This window comes from Lagopus muta, chromosome 2 (genome assembly GCF_023343835.1).
Source record: "Lagopus muta isolate bLagMut1 chromosome 2, bLagMut1 primary, whole genome shotgun sequence".
NCBI lineage: Eukaryota > Metazoa > Chordata > Aves > Galliformes > Phasianidae > Lagopus > Lagopus muta.
In genome coordinates, this window is record NC_064434.1 from 5,485,209 (window position 1) to 5,505,636 (window position 20,428).

The 20,428-nt window shown below is 49.3% G+C and overlaps 1 protein-coding gene across 7 annotated transcripts in view; it reads left to right on the forward strand.

Annotated features, from left to right (window-relative positions):
• Nucleotides 1-20,428, forward strand: part of NCOA1 (nuclear receptor coactivator 1) — a 155,125-nt gene that overhangs the window by 80,421 nt on the left and 54,276 nt on the right. For 6 of the 7 annotated variants that reach the window (XM_048937296.1, XM_048937301.1, XM_048937303.1 and 3 more), the window contains one exon: nucleotides 18,502-18,604. In XM_048937296.1, the coding sequence (XP_048793253.1) occupies nucleotides 18,519-18,604 (86 nt within the window). In that variant the 5' untranslated portion in view covers nucleotides 18,502-18,518. Of the gene's footprint in view, nucleotides 1-13,935; nucleotides 14,170-18,501; nucleotides 18,605-20,428 lie in introns of those variants that run through there. The other variant, XM_048937299.1, reaches the window with a different exon arrangement.

Consider the following 20,428-nt stretch of genomic DNA (forward strand, 5'->3'; position numbering starts at 1 on the left):
TGATAGGATGGGAAGTAGTGGCCTCAGGTTGCTCGGGTGGAGATTCAGGTGGACTTAGGAAACATTTCTTCTCTGAAAGAGCAGTGATGCAGTGGCACAGCTGCCCACAGAGGTGTTCAAGGAACGTGGGGATGTGGCACTGAAGGAAGTGGGCAGTGAGCATTGTGGGGTTGGACTGGATGACCTGAGTGGTCTTTTCCAACCTGAATGATTCTGTGATTCTGTAAATTGCACTCGGAGGCACTGCTGCACCCCCTGTGAGTGGCAGTAGTAAATTAACACTTCCAGAGCCAGCTCTGTCTTTTTTCAGTTGTCAGTTTGTCTCTGATGCTTCACTTAGTAACACGAGAGTAACATCAGTATTTGGCAGTGATGCTGCTCCCCAGCCTTGCATCACCCCTCTGATTTCAGAGTTGTTCTCTTAGCCCTCTTCCCCCTGTGTGATACATGTATAGGTCTTCCATCTAAAAGGGCACTGGTGTACTAAAAGAGCTTCTTTTTCATGAAAAACTTATGATCCAGACTGGTAAGACAGAACAGCAAAGGCAGTGTGTGTCTAGGAGATGGTAATTCAGTTTCAGAGAATTACAGAGAGATCGTGATGTGCTGAGATCTGAGATTGGATCCCCAGATCCTGGCCTCAGATCTGTCAGGAGATGGATGCTCTCTCTGAGGTTGGCTGTGCTTAGCTGGCCACCTCTCCCACATCCTCGAGGTTTCCTATATTGATGGTGATGGTGACCAGGGTGAGATCATGATGAACAGCAACGTGCTGTGGGAAATAACCCATCCATATTGCATCAGCCCTGAAGCAAGTCTCAGTGCTAGACCTTCACACAGAGCAAAGTGATTGTGGTTCAAAGTGAACCCATCCCCAGATGGATCTAACAGCTCTGTGCTATATTCCCATACAGCTGTGGGACCAGCATACATGTCCAGGACACAAGCTGCTCAAATCAGTTCCAGGGATGGGATGTAGGTACCAGTACCTATGCTCCCAGTCCTGCTCTCAGGTCCCTTTCCATACCCTTGGGTCAGTGAATGGGTCAGCCCGTTCACTCTGTCCCATCCCTGACGCTCACCAGGGTTTTCCTTCTGCTTTTTGTCTCTACCTGAGCACCCTGACACACTATGTGCTGATGTGCTGATAACCTGCTAGCCTGGCCATCACAACCAAAATCTGCTGTATTTTTAGCCCTTTTTCTGCTGTTTCTTCCCCTTGGCACCTGTACACCCACCATTCCCAGTCTGAATATTCACGGTTCTCCACAATTCTGGGAGCTGCTCATTCTTTGACGTGGAAGCAAAACCTTGTTTTTGTTACTCTCCAGTGGGTGACCTTCGGCTCTGATGCTCAAGAGGTCACCCTGGGTGGGGTGGCATGATGCTTATGGCATCAGTGTGTGGCACTGAAGAGGATGTTGGATTTGCAGTGATGCCAGATGAGAGCCTCATGAAAGAGACCATGCAGAAATCCCCTGGGACGTGGGTTGGATGGGGCTTTGGGCAGCCTGGGGTGGTGGGAGGTGGCTGCGCCCATGGCAGGGCTTGGGGCTGGGTGAACTTTTATGGTCCCTTCCCAAACAAATCCTTCTAGGAGTCTAGGGATATAAGAACAGGTTTCTTCTTCTTTCATGTTGGATATTGGGAAACATTTCTTCTCTGAAAGAGGAGTGATGCAGTGGCACAGCTGCCCATGGAGGTGGTGGGGTCACTGTCCCTGGAAGTGTTCCACAACTGTGGGGATGTGGCACTGAGGAAGGTGGGCAGTGGGCACAGTGGGGTTGGATTTGGTGACCTGAGAGGTCTTTTCCAACCTGAATGACTCTATGATTCCATGAGCAGCGTTTGATTTCATTCCACGAAAGCAGGTAGCTGCCTGTTTGCAGGATCAGAAGTGTTTTTAAAATCTCCTCTTCCCACAAAACCCCATTTTAGTTCTGTGAGTTAATACTGAGAAAGAGAAAAGCAACAGCCTTTGCACCATCATGGTTGCTCCCGGAGCAGCAGCAGGAAGGTGAGGCTGGGAGCTGCGTGCTTCCTAACAGCGTGTCAGACTTTAAACATTTTCACACTCCATACTGTGGGCATGTTCATTGCTTAATTAGTTTGACTTTCATTATTCTTCCTGGCAAAAACCGTCAGAATCCAAAGGTTGTTCAAAGGGCATGAGGTGATGCAATTATTCCTGCTCCCTTTTACCTTTCCTAACAGGTTTGTCTCTCTGACATCATACTCTGGGGAATGCAATGCTACAACGTCCCCTGATGTGCTGCTTTGTTAATGGATGGATTTGGCTGTGTTTTAGCCTGGCTGCTCTTGGAAGCATTGCAATACTGAACATGATGACTTTGGGATCTTGTAAGTGTGGAGATTGCTACGGCCTCTGATGGGAGCATCGCTGGGCATGCAGCTGCCCAAGGTGAAAATAAATACAATTTCCAACAGTGCTGCTCATTGTGACACTGTGTGTCTGTACATGAGGCTCAGTGCCTTCCCTGGGCGCTGCTCTGCCACCTGGGGCTTCGTTAGTGAGCAGCTCTGTGCTGCTGCTCCCTGCGGGTCCCTCCAGTCCCTGTGCCCTCCAGGCAACTGCTGCCTTGCTCCCTCTGTACACCCGCCCCAAATGAGGATCTCTTCAGGCAGCAGGGCTGCAGATGAGGGATTGGCTGGGAAGCGTAATTATCAAGACTGCTTTTAATTAAGGGCAGAGCTTCAAGCGTGAAAGTAAACTGTTTGGGATGCGAGGCGCTGGGTACGACGCGGGCAGCCAGGAGCGGTGAGCTCGGCTCCAACCCGGCTGTGGGCATCCCACTGGGCTGGATCCCTGCTGCCAGGCTGGATCCCTGCCACCTGAGGGCCCTGTGGGCTCTACCGTGGGCTCTGCCACGAGGTTTGGGTGCAGTCCAATCTCCTCTCTGCATCCCCGCTACTCAAGGTAGGCTTTGTAAGTTTGTCCTCTTTCACAACAACGCTTCCTAAAAGCAGGCTGCGTGGATGGGCAGCAGTGCTGGGCACCTTCCTTCTCAGCTCCAGACCCAGGTTATGTCTCAGTGGGGAATTTCCCCATTTCAAACACGGGCTGTTGAGATGCGCTGTGCCTTGCCTTAGGCTCCCGGGTTACCTGTCAGCTGCTTTTATGAGCCATCTCCGTGTTGATTTTATCTTTGCTGTTCTCTGGAGCCTGGCTGGGATTAGCACGTTTGTAAGGAATGGGAGGAACATGTTGTGTGTATATAGTTTTTAAAAAGTAATAACAAATCAAGTGCTACAGGATGCTGTGTGCAGGAGCTGCCTGGGTCAGTGTGGTGGTTCCTGGACACCCCTTGGCCACAGCCATAGCTCTTTTACCCTTAGCATCTCACCCTGTGGTAGTAATCCTTCAGTTCATCAATTTTTGCCTGTCTCAGTGCAGTGCTGCAAAAAAAGTGTGCATTCATCTGCTTGAGCATCTCCTGCAGTAGCTCCCTGTGCTGGTGAAGGCTGGGTTTTGTACGGACCAGCATTATCATTGGGGTGGGACATGGATCCAAGTGCAATAGAACTGGAAGTTGGGTTTTCTCCTCTTGTTGCCCATTTGCTTTTTAAGATACTGGAAAGCATCTTTTAGTAGTACTGTCTAGTGCTGTGGAGGAAGCATTTGCAAAAGATGCAGTCCTGGAGGCAAGCAGGATGCTGAGAAGTATCTGAAGTCATGTAATAACTTCAACAGAAAAGATGTCAGAGGAGGATGAGGGACATGAAATCATGGAATCATTCCAGTTGGAGAGAACTCCAAGATTACCCAGTCCAACCCCAACCCATCCCAACATGCCCACTGACCACGTCCATTAGTGCCACGTCTACATCAAACAGACACTGGGTGTAGTGGTGCTGCTGAGATGCACTCAGGCACCAGATGGCTTCCAGAAATAGCAAGTCCCACAGTTTGTGGGCACTTCAATGTAAAATAGGTGTAACCTCTGCAAAGCTGCTGAAATTAATTTGTCTTTCTTTCCCCTCCCTCTCTGTTCTGTGTTCACTACTATTTTATTTGCCTTTTAATTATATCACATCTTAATCAGGTTTGTAAATAGCTCCGGGTTGGGATCCCCATATTTTGCAGGTGTCTGCTGCTGCTGTGAGCAGTAGTAGTAGAAGATTAATAATGATGATGCAAAAAGCTTTGCTGTGCTGCACTGTTGCTGGGTTTTTCCTCCCTTTTTCTCAGTATGGTTAGTTTAAAATATAATCTGAGAAGAGGGGGAGGTCCAAACCAAGGATGAAAAATAAAGCTCTGCAATTTTGAATCACAGAATCTTAGAATCATTCAGGTTGGAAGGACCGGTAAGATCATCTAGTCCAACTGTCAACCCGTGTCTTGATTGTGCTAGACCATGTTACTGAATGCAACGTTTGCCATTTCTTTGGACACCTCCAGGGGTGGTAACTCCTTCTCCTCCCTGGACAGACTCCCCTCCAGTTTGTCCTGTTCTTCTCTAGGCATGGACCTCTCCAGCCTTGGGTTTCATCCCTCCTTTATTGCTGGCTGCTTGGCCAGCTGTTGCCATGTGTTGTGACCATCAGAGCTTTGTACAGAGCTCTGCCTCTTGACAACATCACCCAGGGCTGCTGAATGGAGGCTTTCTGGAGATCCCTGCTAGCACTGAGCCAGCTGAGCGAGGCACTGACACGGGTTGCCAGAGATATGGTGGGTGCTCCATCCCTGCAGACAGCCAAGGTCAGGCTGGATGGGCTCTGAGCACTGATGGAGCTGTGGGTGTCCTTGTTCAGTGCAGAGAGTGGGACCAAATGGGCTTTAAAGGTCCCTTCCAACTCAAACCATCCTGCATTTCTGTGAACTGGGCTACAAACCAGCAGCTTTACCAAATGCCCACCTGGGGAAACACATTTTACTCGTTTCCTTCCCACCGTGGGCTCTGTTTTGGTGGTACCTACAAGAATGCAAAAGTTCTGGTCTGGCTCGCTCAGAGCTGAATCCTGAGTCTGACTCGAGCTCCTGCTTGTCTTGGCCTGCCCTCAGACATACCATGCACAGCCCCGTGCTGCATTCCCCATGTGCTGCATTTTGCTTTGCAAACGCTTCCGGGCTGCAGCTGCTGTTTGCTCCCGCCGAGCCTGGTGCGATGGATCCCTGGCCTCACTCAGGACCTCTAGGTATTGCTATCAAGCCAATAAATGCTAAGGAAACCAAGCCATCTCCTAATTTATTCACCTTTCTTGGTTGCTTTTCTGTAAGTTTCTCGAAAACCCTTTTTTGTTGTACTCCGCCTACTTAGAGATGCCTGAATATTTGTAATCAGCACGAGCAAGCAGCTACGCTCCCAAGACTTGCTCAGGCATTCTCCTGCTCCGCCACAGCTCCCGGCTCGTCTGCCTGGGGAGAGCAGGGCCACGTCTGGGGATCGGGCCATGGTCGGCCGGGGACGCTGTGCGGGGCTGCAGGTAACGGGATCGCGGTGCCGTGGGCTGGGACCGGTGCCGTGCGGGTTGTGGTGTCAGCACCGCGGGCTGCTGCTGGGCATTGCCATGGGATTGGTTTCCGGAGTGAACTGCTCCTCTTTCATAAAGGTAAACCTGCAGTCGTCTTCTTCTCAAAACAGGATCCTTCTCCGGTTAGTCTGAATGATTCCCAGATTCATGGAACCATAGGATCAGTTGAGTTGGAAGGGCTGTGTGAGGGCCACGCTCCCTGCGCTGAACGGGGACACCCACAGCTCCACCAGCTGCTCACAGCCCATCCAACCCGACCTCTTCCTCTGTCTCTTCTGCTGTGCTCCTTGGGAAATTCCCGGACAGCCTTCTTTGTCCAGGGTCAATAATTGTTTTCCCGAGATCGTATTCAGCAACCTGTGTTGGCTTACTTTGTAAATCTCATGCTTTGCAGACCCACAGAGGATGCAGCGTGCAGCTCGGGCCTGCTCGGTGCAAATCACTTCTGCTTTTCCCTGAGGTTGGTCAGATTGTACACACTTTGCTGGCTTAATCTTTTCCTTTTAAATCCCTTTAATCGCTTTGTCATTCGCAGTGCTCTTTTATGACCCATTGTTGATATGGTTCTGCTGAGAAGGTGAGCTCAACTGTGCCTAATTCTGTTTGGTTAGCTAATTACTCAGAGATAGCTACTGATGCTGTCTCCAAACCTGAGTCGTTCATTCTCCATGCTCTGCTGACCGTCTCCAAACATCCATGAGTGCTGCTATGCCGTGGCTGCATTTTGCAGCAGCTCAATATTCCGGAGCTGGTGATAATACTGAGCAATGTGAAGTATTTAAAAAGAAGAAAAAAGCCACAAAACCCCAAAGCCGTAGGCTGCAGGAGGAGCCCCGCAGTGGGGTGATCTCCTCCCTGTTGGTGCCTATTGGTGAGGAATGTGTTGAACTGTTTTCACTCAGAGGGTGGTGCATTGGAACAGGTTGCCCAGGGAGGCTGTGGATGCCCCATCCCTGCAGGCATTCAAGGCCAGGCTGGATGTGGCTCTGGGCAGCCTGGGCTGCTGGTTGGAGACCCTGCACACAGCAGGGGGTTGGAGCTGGATGAGCACTGTGGGCCTTTTCAACCCAGGCCATTCTATGATTCTATGAACTGGGTTTCATTTTGTTTCCTGCCTCTATTTTCCAACTCCCTGGGTTGCTTCGCATTCAGCTTTTGTTCTCAGCAATGGTTACAGCTCTTCCAAATCTTGTATTGTATGCAAATTTCAATAGCTCTCTGATCCCTATTTAAGCGATTAAATACAAGACAGCTGAGCAGATACCCTGCGAGTGCACTGCCAGCTCCTTCACACACTGCCTGGTGGGTTCGGGGCTGCCGACCTCTCCCAGCTGACAGAAGAGGAGCTCAGCTCATGCTGAGTAGTTGGAAGGGCTGAGCTCATCCCTGCACTAAAACCAAACGCAGCTCCAATGCAGCACAAAGCATGGTTACACCTGAGTTCCAATCTGGTGGAGAAGGACATCTGGCATGAGGCACTGCTCATTTCTCACCCTGCTGGGTAGCTCTATGCCTGGTGGGAGTCCTCTCTGAACTCCACTACCCTACCACGCCAGCAGCCTGAGCCCAGAGCTGCCTGCAGGATGTTGCTTCAACACCAATAATCCAATTACCCCCTTTTTTTTTTTTTTAAGCTGTGTTCTTTGCGTGTGGTTTTATTTCTTCTAGCATCTTCCTGCAAGGCCTTTTGAAAGATTGACTTTGGAAAAGCAACCAACCAGAGGCAAGCAAGGTCCTGTGCAACATGGATATTTCATAGAATCATAGAATCATAGAATGGCCTGGGTTGAAAAGGCCCACAATGCTCATCCAGTTCCAACCCCCTGCTGTGTGCAGGTCACCAACCAGCAGCCCAGGCTGCCCAGAGCCACATCCAGCCTGGCCTTGAATGCCTGCAGGGATGGGGCATCCACAGCCTCCTTGGGCAACCTGTTCCAGTGCCTCACCACCCTCTGGGGGAAAAACTTCCTCCTCATATCCAACCTAACCCTCCCCTGTCTCAGTTTAAAACCATTCCCCCTTGTCCTATCACCATCCACCCTCACAAACAGCTGTTCCCCCTCCTGTTTCCACGCTCCCTTCAAGTACTGGAAGGCCACCATGAGGTCTCCCTGGGGCCTTCTCTTCTCCAAGCTGAACAAGCCCAGTTCCCTCAACCTTTATTCTTAGGAGAGGTCTAAGATTTTCTAAAGCTTTGTCTTCAGCAGTCAATCAGCCCTTTTTCTTTCTCTTTCTTGTAATTCTGTGCTAAGAAAAATGTGCATCCTTTTATCCTTTAACAAAACCTTTGTGATGACCAATGCTCCACTTCTTCTCGAGGGTCACTTACCAAGGACTGTCTCCCTGCCTCATTGGTTAATCCTCAGATAGAAGAAGCAGAATTTAACTACAGTCATTTTATAGAATAGGAGTGATGAATGGGTTAAAAATATATTCCTTGATATTCTTGTTTTTGGTGTGCTCGTTGAGTCTTGGGTTGCTTCGTGTTACACCAGCTCTGCGAGCTGACGCCCTCCAGACTTCTTCCATGGCAGCTTGCCTCTTTAGGAGCGGAGCTGTCAGTGAGGAATTTAGCATCAAATCTCATAAAATTGATTAATCTATTCACAAGGAAGCCGTGGCAGGCTTTTCAAACAAGCTCTGTAATGTGCTCTTTTGTTTTGGTCAGCACAAAATTCTCTCCTGCAGATAAAATGTCATCATTTTGGAGACAACTGGAAGAGTTTTCCTGACTCTTGAGTTTTGTGAGTGCATGGAGCTGCATCAGGGGAGGGTGAGGTGGGGGCTAGGGAAAGGTTCTGCCCCAGAGAGCAGTGGGCATGGAGCAGCTCCCCAGGGCAGTGGGCACAGCCCCAGTTTTGGAGCTCAGGGTGTGTTGGGACACCACTCTCAGCCATAGAGTTTGGTTGTGGAGCCAGTTGGTGACCCTTAAGTGGGTCCTTTCCAATGTGGGGCAGTCTGTGATTCTGAGAAGCCCTACAAAGGGTTTAGGAGAAGCAGCCCAGAGGAGGGGGGTGGGAAGCAAAGCTCTTCATGGGGGAGCAGCCGGCTGTCGGCAGTGATTCTTGTCAGCGAGTGCCAGAAGCACCTGCGAGTCACTGCTGGTGGGGATGGCAGGAGGAAAGAGGAGTCCAACACACTTGACTGAAAGTAGGGCAGATGTGATTAAACAAAATATAGCAAGAACAAAAGAAAGGGGGAGAAAAAGACATTTCTGCTGGTGCAATGGCTGCCTGTTAGCTTTCTTCAAAGCAGGGTCCTAAGGTTAATCATTAGATCTGAGGTGCAGCATCCAACATTCTTGGCATTTCTGTCCTTGTTAATCAGAGAACCAGTCAGGTTTGGAAAAGACCTCTAAGATCCCCAAGTCCAACCCCAGCCCACCCCACCATGCCCACTGACCACATCCCTCAGTGCCACATCTCTGCACTCCTTGCACACCTCCAGGTTTGGTGACCCCACCACCTCTCCGGGCAGCTGTGCTGTTCTTTTGGAGAAGAAATGTTTCTTAATGGCTCTGTTTGACATTGAATCCCCGTATGGTGTCTTTCTTTCCATCTGATCCACCAGCACTCCTTGCTTTGCTGAACTCATCTCCCAGGCACACCTTAACACCCCATGGGCTTCATCCATCCAGCAGAAGGATGCAGGAGGAAATAATGGTGTTTATTGCTGGCTTCCAGCTGCTGTTGGCCCAGCATAAAGACAGACATAGGCATCAATTGCTGGATTTCAAGGAGGAATTTTGGTTTGTATTGTTGCAGTGTGAATGCTGATTAAACCCACTTCATGCTTCAGAGGGTTGAGTGGTTTGGCAGTTGCCTTGGAGCTGGCAGGGTTGCACTTTGACACCATTCCCTCTCTGAAATGTGAGCTTCTGATGATGGTCACCAGCATCACTTGACTCTTAACCTGGCCTGCGCTCTGGGTTTAGCAACTTTAAGTATATAAGAAGGAAGAGCCTCATGCAAATCCTGCACATTTTGAATAGAAGGAACCCGTATCCCCCGCAGAGTAGGACTGTGCCCAGCATCACTCAGCTGCACTGCTGCTTGTAGTGCCCTTGTAACCCAGGCGTGCTCACGGTGATTTTTATGGAGCTGCATGTGCATGTGTTTCTACTGCAGTTTAATTGGAGTTACATGAGAACCTGATGTATTTGCACGTTCTGCCAAATACTTCATTCTCCCCATAGAGAAACTTGTGTAATTGCAAAGTGTAATTCACAGGCGCAATACGAAACTTAGTGTGTAATGTTGTGTGACTACGAGGGAATTAGTGTTATTTTTTTCCTTTCAGAAGCTGTATAAATTAACCTACTTTTCCTGTCAGCTACTGGGAGAGAAGGTTACGGTTCTTGCAGTTAGGTTCCGTGCCTTATCTCTGCTGTAAGCATTGCCAAGTGATCCTTGCTGGCTTTGAGGCACCAGCAGCTCCACGAGGAAGAGCGCTCAAGGATGGCTGTTAAATTTTACATCCATTCCTGTTCATTCGAGGCTGTGTTCACATGGCTTTGTGTTTGCAGTGTATTTCCACGATTAGTGCAAAGAAATATTTTGATCTCTGTATCCAAAGAGCAGGCTTCCTTCCCGCTGTGGAGTAAAACGGGTCCCTTCCCAGAGTGATGGGGCCAGAGCTGCATGTTTTGCCCAAAGTGCTTTAGCACAGAGTGGCAGAAGCAGATCTCTGGGACAAAACCCTACAGGATTTGCCTGCTGAGCAGAGCATGAGGTCTCGGGGGTCCTACAAGGATGAATTTGGAGGAAGGGAGCAAAAGACTGAAGCACCCAGAGTGATCCAATGGTGATATTAACGTTGTGCACTCCTAACCTGGAATCACCTTCTCAAAGGGTTTCTTCCATCTCTGCTGCTGCTCTCTGACACTCTGCGGTCACCTGTTTGACCTTGCTGCCAGCCTTGCTGCCTCCAAAAGTTGTCACTGCACATGATGCAGCCCTGGGGGAGCACAGGGGGAAAGCAGATCTGACTGCTGCCCCTGCACTCCTCCAGCAGTGTTTGGGTTAGCTCCAACAACGTGGCTGCAGAGAGGAGAGCCTGCTGATCTGCTCTGCTGCTCTGGGATGCAAAGCAGGATGGAAACTGCTGGAAAAAATGAGACTGTTGCAAGAAAAGCAGCTGTTGGTGCTGTCAGTGCTCATCCCAAAGTGAAAAATAGTTGAAATCGGAGTTGGACAGCACTTAAGTCCAGATTTTAGAGAGTGATGTAAGCCCTGCAGCGTCCAGCATCACTGGGGTCTCCTTTGCATCTCCTTTTTGCTATAAATCTGAACAGGAAGATACTTGGTATTATGTGACATTTAGCCCCGATTTTGCTTCTGGGTTGCACAAAGGCTTGGGTAACAATACAAACTTGCATAAATGACGTGTTGTTGTTTTTCTTCTGTGACTTGGGCTAATTCAAACCGGAGTTTCCATTTATCATCCACCACGCACTGGCTGGGAAGCAGAGGGCACACGCACACAAAGGAACAGTGTGGGCAGCCCTGCAGCTTCTGCCATCCACTGTATGGCCTCTCATTGCAGCCACGTGTTTGGTGGCTCTGGGTTTTGTACATAAAGCCGTGGATGCAGACACTCCAGGAGTACGTGCCGACGTTCGTGAGCAGCCCTGTAATGAACCAGTTGGTGTGTTTGGGGAAAACAGCTGGTGGAAGGAGGGATTTCAATTTCTACTGGTTTTTTAATGGTGATGAAAAAGAAAGCAGTTGGAATATTTGGAGTTCTTCAGGTGGGCTTGAAATACCTGATCTGAGCTGTTTGCAAGGGAGGCATGCAGTCGGCCTTTTAAAAAGACTTTCTACATGTGTGTGTCTCATGGGGGGGGGGGGGGGGGGAGAAATTCATGGGATGACAGAGTGGTTTGGGTTGGAAGGGACCTTTAAGATCATCCAGTTCCACCCCCTGCTGTAGGCAGGCACACCTCCCTCTTGCCCAGGTTGCTCGCAGCCCCATCCAGCCTGGCCTTCAATGCATCCATGCAGGCGCATCCGCAGCCTTGCAGGGCAGCCTGTTCAGTGTCTCACCACCCTCACAGTCAAGAATTTCTTCTTGACATCCAGTCTGAATCTGCCCTCTTCCAGTTTAAAGCCATCTCCCCTCATCCTGTCGCTACCTGCCCTTACAAAAAGCCCCTACCCTGCTTTTCTGTAGGCTCCTTCGAGTCCTGGAAGGCCGCTATAAGGTCCCTCCAGAGCCTTCTCTTCTCCAGGCTGCAGAGTCCCAGCTCTCTCAGCTTGTCCCCATAGGAAGGTGCTCCAGCCCTCTGATCATCCTCAGCTCAGCCGGTGCAGAATCATGAGCCATAGAGATCTGTCCATTGAGCATAGTTTCTGGCTGCCCATCTTATCTCACACACAGACATCTGTCTCCTAAATAGCTCTATCTTTCACTGGCTCATTGTGCTGCTGGAATGGGGTTTGACTTCTTTATGTTCAGGGTCTTGGCAAGAGACAAATGGAGAGGGAATGAGTAGCAGCCAAGCTTAGGTCTATACTGGGCATCCAACCCAGGGCTCCACAGCCAAGGGCTCCACATCAAGGCCAGCCTTGGTGGCAGCATTCCCTCCTGCTCAGCCCTGAGGACACAGTGAGGTCATCCTAAACACTTGGAGACAGAACCGAGGTCAAGCAGTGGGGGCACTGGGCTGTTCTGTCTGCAGGTTTGGGTATTTTGGGTATCCCAAGGCAGTGTGGTTCCTACACTGATCCTAGTGGGTTATCCAGAAGGATGGGGGATGCTGCTGAGGCTTAGTGAGAGCTGAGCTTTTCCAGCCATTAACAAATACGAAAGCAAAGCACACATCTGTGCTGTTTGGACAAAGCAATGTGAGAAGTCTGTTCTTGATAGCACTGACATGCAGATTTCTCTTAGAAGCTTTTGTTGGGTTGTCATTGCAAATGGTCATGTTTGCTGAGGTGCTTTTACTTGTTCCTATTATTTTGTTTCTTAAGTCAGGCATTTTAATGTCCTCGTGTGTAGCTATGATCACGTATCATCTCTTGAGTCAGCTCTGGGAATCATCTTCTTGGGTCCCTCACTAACAGAAAGACATCGAGGCCCTGCAGTGTGTCCAGAGAAAGGCAGTGAAGCTGTGACGGGTCTGGAGCACAGATGTTATGGGCAGTGGTGAAGGAATGGGATGGCTCAGTTTGGAGCAGAGGAGGCTCAGGGGAAACCTTATTGCTCTCTGCAGCTCCTGAAAGGGGGTTGTGGTGAGGTGGGGGTTGGCCTCTGCTCCTGGTAACAGTAATAGGATGAGAGGTGATGGCCTCAAGTTGTGCCATGAGAGGTTCAGACTGAGTATTAGGAAACATTCCTTCTCATAAAGAGCAGTGCTGCAGTGGCACAGCTGCCTGGGGAGGTGGTGGGGTCACCATCCATGGAGGTGTTCCAGAACTGTAGGGATGTGGCATGAGGGACATGGTGGGCATGGTGGGGTGGGCTGGGGTTGGACTTGGGGATCCTAGAGGTCCTTTTCAACCCGATTGACTCTATAGTTCTTAGCAGCCCCTCCCACAGAATGCTCAGTAGAACCTCCAGGACAAGGAGGCTTAGAAGGGAGTGCTGAGCCTACACACCAAGTTGATGGTAATTATCCAGAAGCATTGCAGTGCTCCAGAAATGAATGTGGAGAGGTCACATGGGAGGCAGCATCTGCTAAAGGCGTTGGTGGAGCTCCTGGGCTCCTGCCTGGGGCAGCAGCAATGGGGACAGCAGCATGGAGTGATGAGCATCTTCTTGATTTTAAAATGAAGCAGAAGGAGAAGTGGAATTGTAATGTTTTTGTCTTTTTCCCCATGATTGGCTTTATTTTCATTCTTAGTTTGCTGAGAGCAACTTGAAAGGTAAACCCTGGGAAATTTGGGCAAGTGGCCGAAGCTGCTGGGCAATCATTTACTCATCGCTGCAGACCTCCTGCAAGTCCTCCAGCACTGCTCCCTGGCTCTGGAAGGACAGTTGGATTCTTATCAGTTTACCTTCAGGTTTGGGGTTTGGTTTTGTTCTCCTCTGCCCTCTGCTTGCAGTGGTGTCACTCTGCATGCCATGAGGCATGGAGATGCTGGGATGCAGCTGCGTTGGGAGCCCACATGGTGCACCAGCCCAGCCCCATGAGTGTGCCAGCTAATTAAGACAGACAACAGATGGCTACGACAAACAGATGTGGGTGAGCACCAGGTAACAAGGAGATGATTGCAATTAGTGTAATAAGCAGCACATCGCTTACCTCATGTCTGTTGTATTTTAGCTGAGGTGGGTTTTAAAGAGAGCTTGGGAAAATAACAGAGTGGCGTTGTGGATTTCCAGAGGTCTCCTCAGGCGTCAAATATTGATTTCCCACAGCTGGATTATTCATTTTTGTAGCGCTAAGGCAGGGCCCTTTCCCACATTTTCCCATTCATTTGTAAAGCAAATTGGCTGCTGGAATTATCCCCGGGCTAAGGGGGAATGGCCGCTGTGGGTCTGTGAGTTGCAAACACAATATAGATGATCAGTGTGTTAAAATTCACAATATCTCAGCCTTTTGGACCGTCGCCTCTTTAAGGATGATGCTCAGTCTTCTTGATTTATACACCCCTTCCCTTTCTCTTCCTGTTCTCTAGGCGTCAGACACATAGACAACAAGCACTTGTTGAACTTGGAGCTGACATTCAGCAGGTTTGTGCTCTCCAGCTTGAGGAATTCACTTTGCTTTGTATATTTGTGTTTGTTGCTGTATGCAGAATTACCTTCTGCTCCACGGTTCCATTTCATTGATTGTAGGGCTCATGATAGCTTTCCAATGCAAAATCATAGAATCACAGCATGGCCTGGGTTGCAAAGGGCCACAGTACTCAAGCAGTTCCAACCCCCTGCTGTGTGCAGGTCACCAACCAGCAGCCCAGGCTGCCCAGAGCCACATCCAGCCTGGCCTTGAATGCCTGCAGGGATGGGGCATCCACAGCCTCCTTGGGCAACCTGTTCCAGTGCCTCACCACCCTCTGGGGGAAAAACTTCCTCCTCAAATCCAACCTAAACCTCCCCTGTCTCAGTTTAAAACCATTCCCTCTTGTCCTGTCACTGTCCACCCTTGTAAACAGCTCTTAATATTTCTTGTGGGTAGAAGAACAAGCAATGGAGAAGTCTGAACAGGGAGAGTGAAGCTCATCACCTCTGTAGGGTGGATATGAAGGACTTTCTAAGCGTTGAGAATTAAAATGAGAAGAAGGACAGGCACAGCGAGAGACACTGGAAGGATCTGGGGCCATCATCCCACCAGCTCTGCTCCTCTGTAATGCAAACAGCACTGCAGAACCTTCCTGGAAGGGCTTTGGACACGAGTTGCCCTCTGCTCACAGGCTGAACCAGCAGGTGGGTGCAGGCACACTCGTGTGCTTGCTGGGGAATTGAGACCGTGGGCTTTCACTCCACCGCATCCCCGAGCTGACAGCTTTTATTAGCCTGCTGCCTCAGCAGAGCCTATGATAATGAAGATTTCTGCACATCCCACTTAGCTGGCGGGAGGCAAAGCAAGCAGCAGCCCTGCAGGCACTGAGGGCTCAGGGCCACGGACGCCAGCTCTGTACATGGGGATGTTGGAGCGTGATGCTTTGCCCTCAGCCTGATGTGCTCCCAGTTGTTGGAGGGCCGGGAATATAAATCCTCATCCATCAGCTCCCTCCTACGTAGCCCTAATGACTGCAGGGATGAAGGGCCCATGTGGCGTTGCTGAACCCCTCTCAGTGACCTTCATTGCGTTTTGTTGAGCCTTGAGTCAAAATGCTGAAGCCTTTGAGTTTGGATTGGGTTAACTGGTTTCAGGTTGTGAGTTTCATCTCTCCTTGTCTGGATCCCTGCATGGAAATGGGGTGTTCTCGATCCCCCCTGTAGTGAGGACCCAGGGAATGCAGGCTGGCATCCTTGGGGGCTTCAAGCACTGCACTGACTTTGCCACTGTAGTAATAATTATTATAATAAGAGAAGGGCTGTCAAGAGGGGATGTTCAGGCTGGGATGAGCAAGAGAAGAGAAGACAAACCCCACTGGTGACATTTCCTGTTAAGGTGCTCTGTAACAGCAAGGTGAACTCACCACCAGTACAAACAGCCACGCTTCCTCCAGGAAGAGAAAACAACTCAGATCTCCTGCTGCTGGTTTTTATTTCCACCTTCCTCCCAGCTTTGCTCTCCTTCTGCCAAGAACCCAGGCTCTTGCACATTCAAACTGCTCTTTGCAGGTAGGGATCGATGTCCCAGAGCCAAAGGCTCCATCTGGCAGCATCTCCGAGGGAGGCAGGAGGAGACGGGCAGGGAAATTGGGGTAAGGTAGCAAGAAAAGAGGATTTAGTTGGAAGGCAGACACGTCTGCTGGACTGGTGACATATGGACACCGGGATTTCTTTTCCAACCCCCAAAGAACGTTGCACAAAGCAGATGTGACATTTGTTTTTGACAACTTCAGCAGCCGAAAAAGCAGCGTTTAATCAGGCTGTAATGTTTTATCATTACTGTTGTTGGGGGGGAGGTCAGAAAAAAAGTTTAAGAAGAGAAACCCCAAAGCCCAAAGGAACACCAGATGCAGCGGGTTAGTGAGTGACTTGCAGCATGGCTGGCACAGACATTTCTCCTGTGGTCTGCAGGAGTCCTTTGTTTTTTGCAGTAAGGTTAGCAGCTGGTGATGAACTTGTGAGGGCAGCAATAGAGATGTATCCTTGTGACATTCTGAGTATGCTCTTAATTACCTCTAATTGAGACTGTGTGTGCACAGATGGGTTATGTTGTGCTGATAAATGGGTGTAATGCGAGGGACTTTTCCACCATTGCAGTTTCTGTAAAAGCAGCCCACAGGTTGTGCCTCTCTCCTATAGACGTTAACAGGACTTTGTAAGCAAGGGGTTGGGATCAGAGTGGTTTCATCTGCCTGGCTGTGGACCATAGGGCCGTTGGGTATTACCAAAAAGTCATTGCTATACGTGCAGAAGTAGGAGAACCGTGGGGATGTGGCACAGAGGGACGTGGTCAGCGGGCACGATAGGGATGGGTTGGGGTTGGATTGGGATCTTGGAGGTCTTTTCCAACCAGAATGATTCCATGATTCTGGTGTTAGACCAACAGAGACAGCCATGAAGGGATTGCTTTACGGGATAGGTTTGCATCCAGGAGAGCTCATACAAAGCTTGGAAACTACTGCCCTGCTCCTCCCAGGTGAACTAATTAGCTTGTTTTCATCACTGCCTCGATGCTCTTCAGCTGTTTCTGTTTGCTTTCCTAAGCGAGTGGAATATTAACATTTTTACAAGAAGTTGGTGTTTAGAAACCAGGCTTGCTGTGAAAATGCCCCATTGCGGTCTCGCTGGGAGCACAACCCTTGCCCTTGTCCAGCAGGGCTCAGCTCGCCTATTTTTAGAGCAGATTACATTTTTGGCCTCTTCGTCCTGGCAAGTTTTGCTATAAAATAAACTAGTTTTACAATAAAAAGAAACATTGAACGTATTACATCAAGGGCTTAATGCGAGCCAAGGATTTCAGCTGAGGCTTCAACGTTGTCCTTAATTCACCTCGCTGGGGCATCTGGTGGCTCTGGCCAAGGTCGTGGTCTCACAGCAGAGCATCCTGGTTGGATGGTCGCCTTTATGTGCCCCATCCTCAGCCCTTCAGAACATTTGTTATTTTAATTTGGCTGCTGATAATGTGAGATCAAAGCCTAGAATGGCGGTGTGAGTTAATAGGACTCATTGTTGCAGTGGGAGGACATTAAATTTTTAATGTCAATATTGGGTTTTCTTGACCTGAGCGTGGAGATGGGTCCTTGGGGTGGTCCAGAGCATTCCTATTGCAGCAAGCATCTCTTGATTTGGCTGAATAAAATGGGTTGGCATTGTGGGCTGTGGAATAGTCTGGTAGGGTTTGTTTTATAGCCATCAGTCAGTGCTTTAGTGCTTGTTAAAATTCCAGGTTTAGAGAGCAATGTAAGAAATGAAGGGAACTGAGTTTAATAACTCGGTCCCTTCACTCCCTACCCACACAACAAAGTTCTTGTCTGGGGTCCCATTACGTTGCTCCCCAGGCATTGTGTCTTCTCACATTGCTAACCACTTAGATGTGAAAATAAATGAAGCATTTGGAGGGTAGCAGTATCTGGTATTGAATTATTGCAATTACTGGAAAAATCACTGAACAACTCTAGGAAAGGAGGTGAAGCAATGTGCACAACTGATTCCTTCATAGAGCAGCAGTGTCCCTTGGTTTGATGTCTTCTGGGAGTTTTAAACCTGTAGGAGACAGATTTAATCCCATCTGGGCTTGGCTGTGTTCTTGGCTCTTTGGCAAAACCCCTTCAACACAGCTCAAGGTGAAGATACAGGAAAAAAAAAAGCCTTAATTGACTTCTTTGCCCTTGTTGTGCTTATGTAGTATTTCATTCAGTTAAATAAAAGCAGATAGTTCATAATTAATGAATGAGCATGTGGGTGGTGAGGCACTGAGGCAGGCTGATGATGTGGGTGCCTCATTGCTGCAGTGCCCAAGGCCAGGCTGCATGGAGCTTTGGGCAGCCTGGTCTATGGGAAGTGTCCCTGCCCATGGCAGGGAATGGAGATTTACATGCTTTAAGACCCTTCTAACCCAGATCAACTCTGGGATTCTATGAGATGAAATGCTAGCCTGTAAACAAAATATTGAAGTGGACCCTGGTAAGGCCAAGCAGACAAAATCTGGGGGGGATGTAGGAAAGAGCTCAGGTTGTGATGTAATGGAGATGTAATGTAATGGTGAGGGCTTGCTTGGCCAAATGGTGACCAAGTGACACCCAAAGGAAGGTAATGTGATCAGCCCTTGTTTTCACACCTTTTCCTCCACACACTGCCCAGACGAGGCATCAATTCAACAAGAACGACGTGCGTTGGGTTGCTCACCTCCTGGAGGTGGCTTGCTTCGTGTTTCCCGGCGCTGTCACGTAGAACCTCCCTTGGCTGCGGAACCCTCATCCTCACCTCGTGTCTCTTCATTTCCAGGTGCAAAGTAGGTCAACATGAGTGGCCTTGGGGACAGCTCGACAGACCCCGCCAACCCCGACTCACGGAAGAGGAAGGGCTCTCCCTGCGACACGGCCCAGAGGTACGTGTGCCGCGCCACGTCCATCCCTGCCCCGGCTACTTTGTCATTCCGACGGCGTCGTTCGATCCCGTCTGCTTGAGCAGATGGAGCCTGGTTTCAGCCACTTGTAAACGTTCACACTTCCCACCAGAACTTCGCTTTGCTTTTATCAGTGGCTGTGGTGGAAGATGGAGCATGATGGAAACGCAGCTCCCCATCTGCTCCGCTCGTTGTTAGGTGGCAAACGATGATTAGAGGCTTGTTATCCAAGTTAATGTATTGATTTTATAAATGGAGAGCACTCAATCAAGTGGAGGAGCGTTGAGAAGGTTTTTCAGGGTAAATTTGGAGCTGGTAGTTCTGTAAAGGGCAACAGTGGGGTCTGCAGGTCATCCCCAGCCTTCCTCCTCTTCATGCCAGATTCCCAAGAAATGCATCTTTCATTCATATTCAGAAACTTTGCTGGAGGCCCTCTTGCTTCTGTCTGAAATATTTTCACTTGCTAGTGCAGAGCGCTTTAAAACTCAGCTCAGTGCAACATTTTGCACCTTTCACTTACGACTGAGCCTTCACATGGCCAACTGATTTAAGATTAACACGTCTTAGATCTCCTGTTCACAGGCTCTCTGTGAATCCTGTGTATCTTTTCCCGTTGCTATCTCTTAGTTAGGATGGATTTCCAGCTCTGCAGCCTGCGATGCAGCTTTGCACAGAATATTGATGTGCTGAGCAAACTCTGCACGTATTCTCTGTCAATTACAGCTCATGCATGGCACAGTAGACAATAAGTGCAAAGGATACAGTGTTCTGGTAGCATAAGGGAGAGAGATATTAAGTGGTTGCTCGAGGATTTCTGTTTATTGCAGTTCTTGGTTGTCACAGGAGCTCATTCACCCTCTCACAAAGCCTCTGTAGCTCATGGCTTATCCGTGCCATTAAATGAGGAATAATCTCAGGACACAGTTTGATGGCACTTGTGATGGGTAGCTGCCTTGCTCCTAATACTGAACTGATCAAGTGAGATAGCTTCCCTTTCTGTCATTTCACACCTGTGTGAGTCAGGGCTCTGCAGCCCCTCATCCTCACCCCGGGATGAAGGCTCTGTGCCTTGTGCCAATGCAACTCAGCCATGGGGATCTCCTGGGTTTGGCTTTCTAACCACTGAGCACCCTGAGAGCAGACATCAGCGATGTTCCAGCTCTGCAGGGTGAGGAGCAAACCAGTCGTAGAGATGGTGAGTGAAGGATTCTCCATCCTTGCCCCAGCTCAATGATTTTTGACATGGTCCTGAGAGTCTTTTTAGAGCCTGAAGCCATCAGACACCACGCAGCAGGGCCCATGAATAAGGCTGAGGAGTCCTCTCCAGAGCTGCCCTTCTCTCTCTGCAGAGGAGCAGAGCTCTGGCTCCCAGCAAGGAGGGACCTTCCCCAGTCCCACCAACTGCCCCAAGCCCATCAGAGCCAAGTGAACTTCCGAACGCCTCTCTTAAAACTGAGAAGGTTTGACTTGCTTTTGATGATACTTCGGAGTCATAAAGAACAGCCCACTGCTGTAATATTCTCATGATGCCTTTATGTAAGGAAAATTGGCCAATTCTCCCTCCTACAATTCGAAAGTTGCCACAGCAACAGCGACATTATGGCTTTTCATGAAATGAGCTCACCCACAACAGAAGGCTTTAAAAAAAAAAAGAAAAGAAAAGAAATGTTTCCCTGTTTCCCTACTATTTCTTTTTGGTTTGCAAGACAACTAGGGAATCATTTGACCTTAACTCGAAGCCTCACTCAGCTCCTGTGAGAAGCATTTGCCTGCCCATTGCCAGGTAAAGCCGGGTGCTGGGTGCCA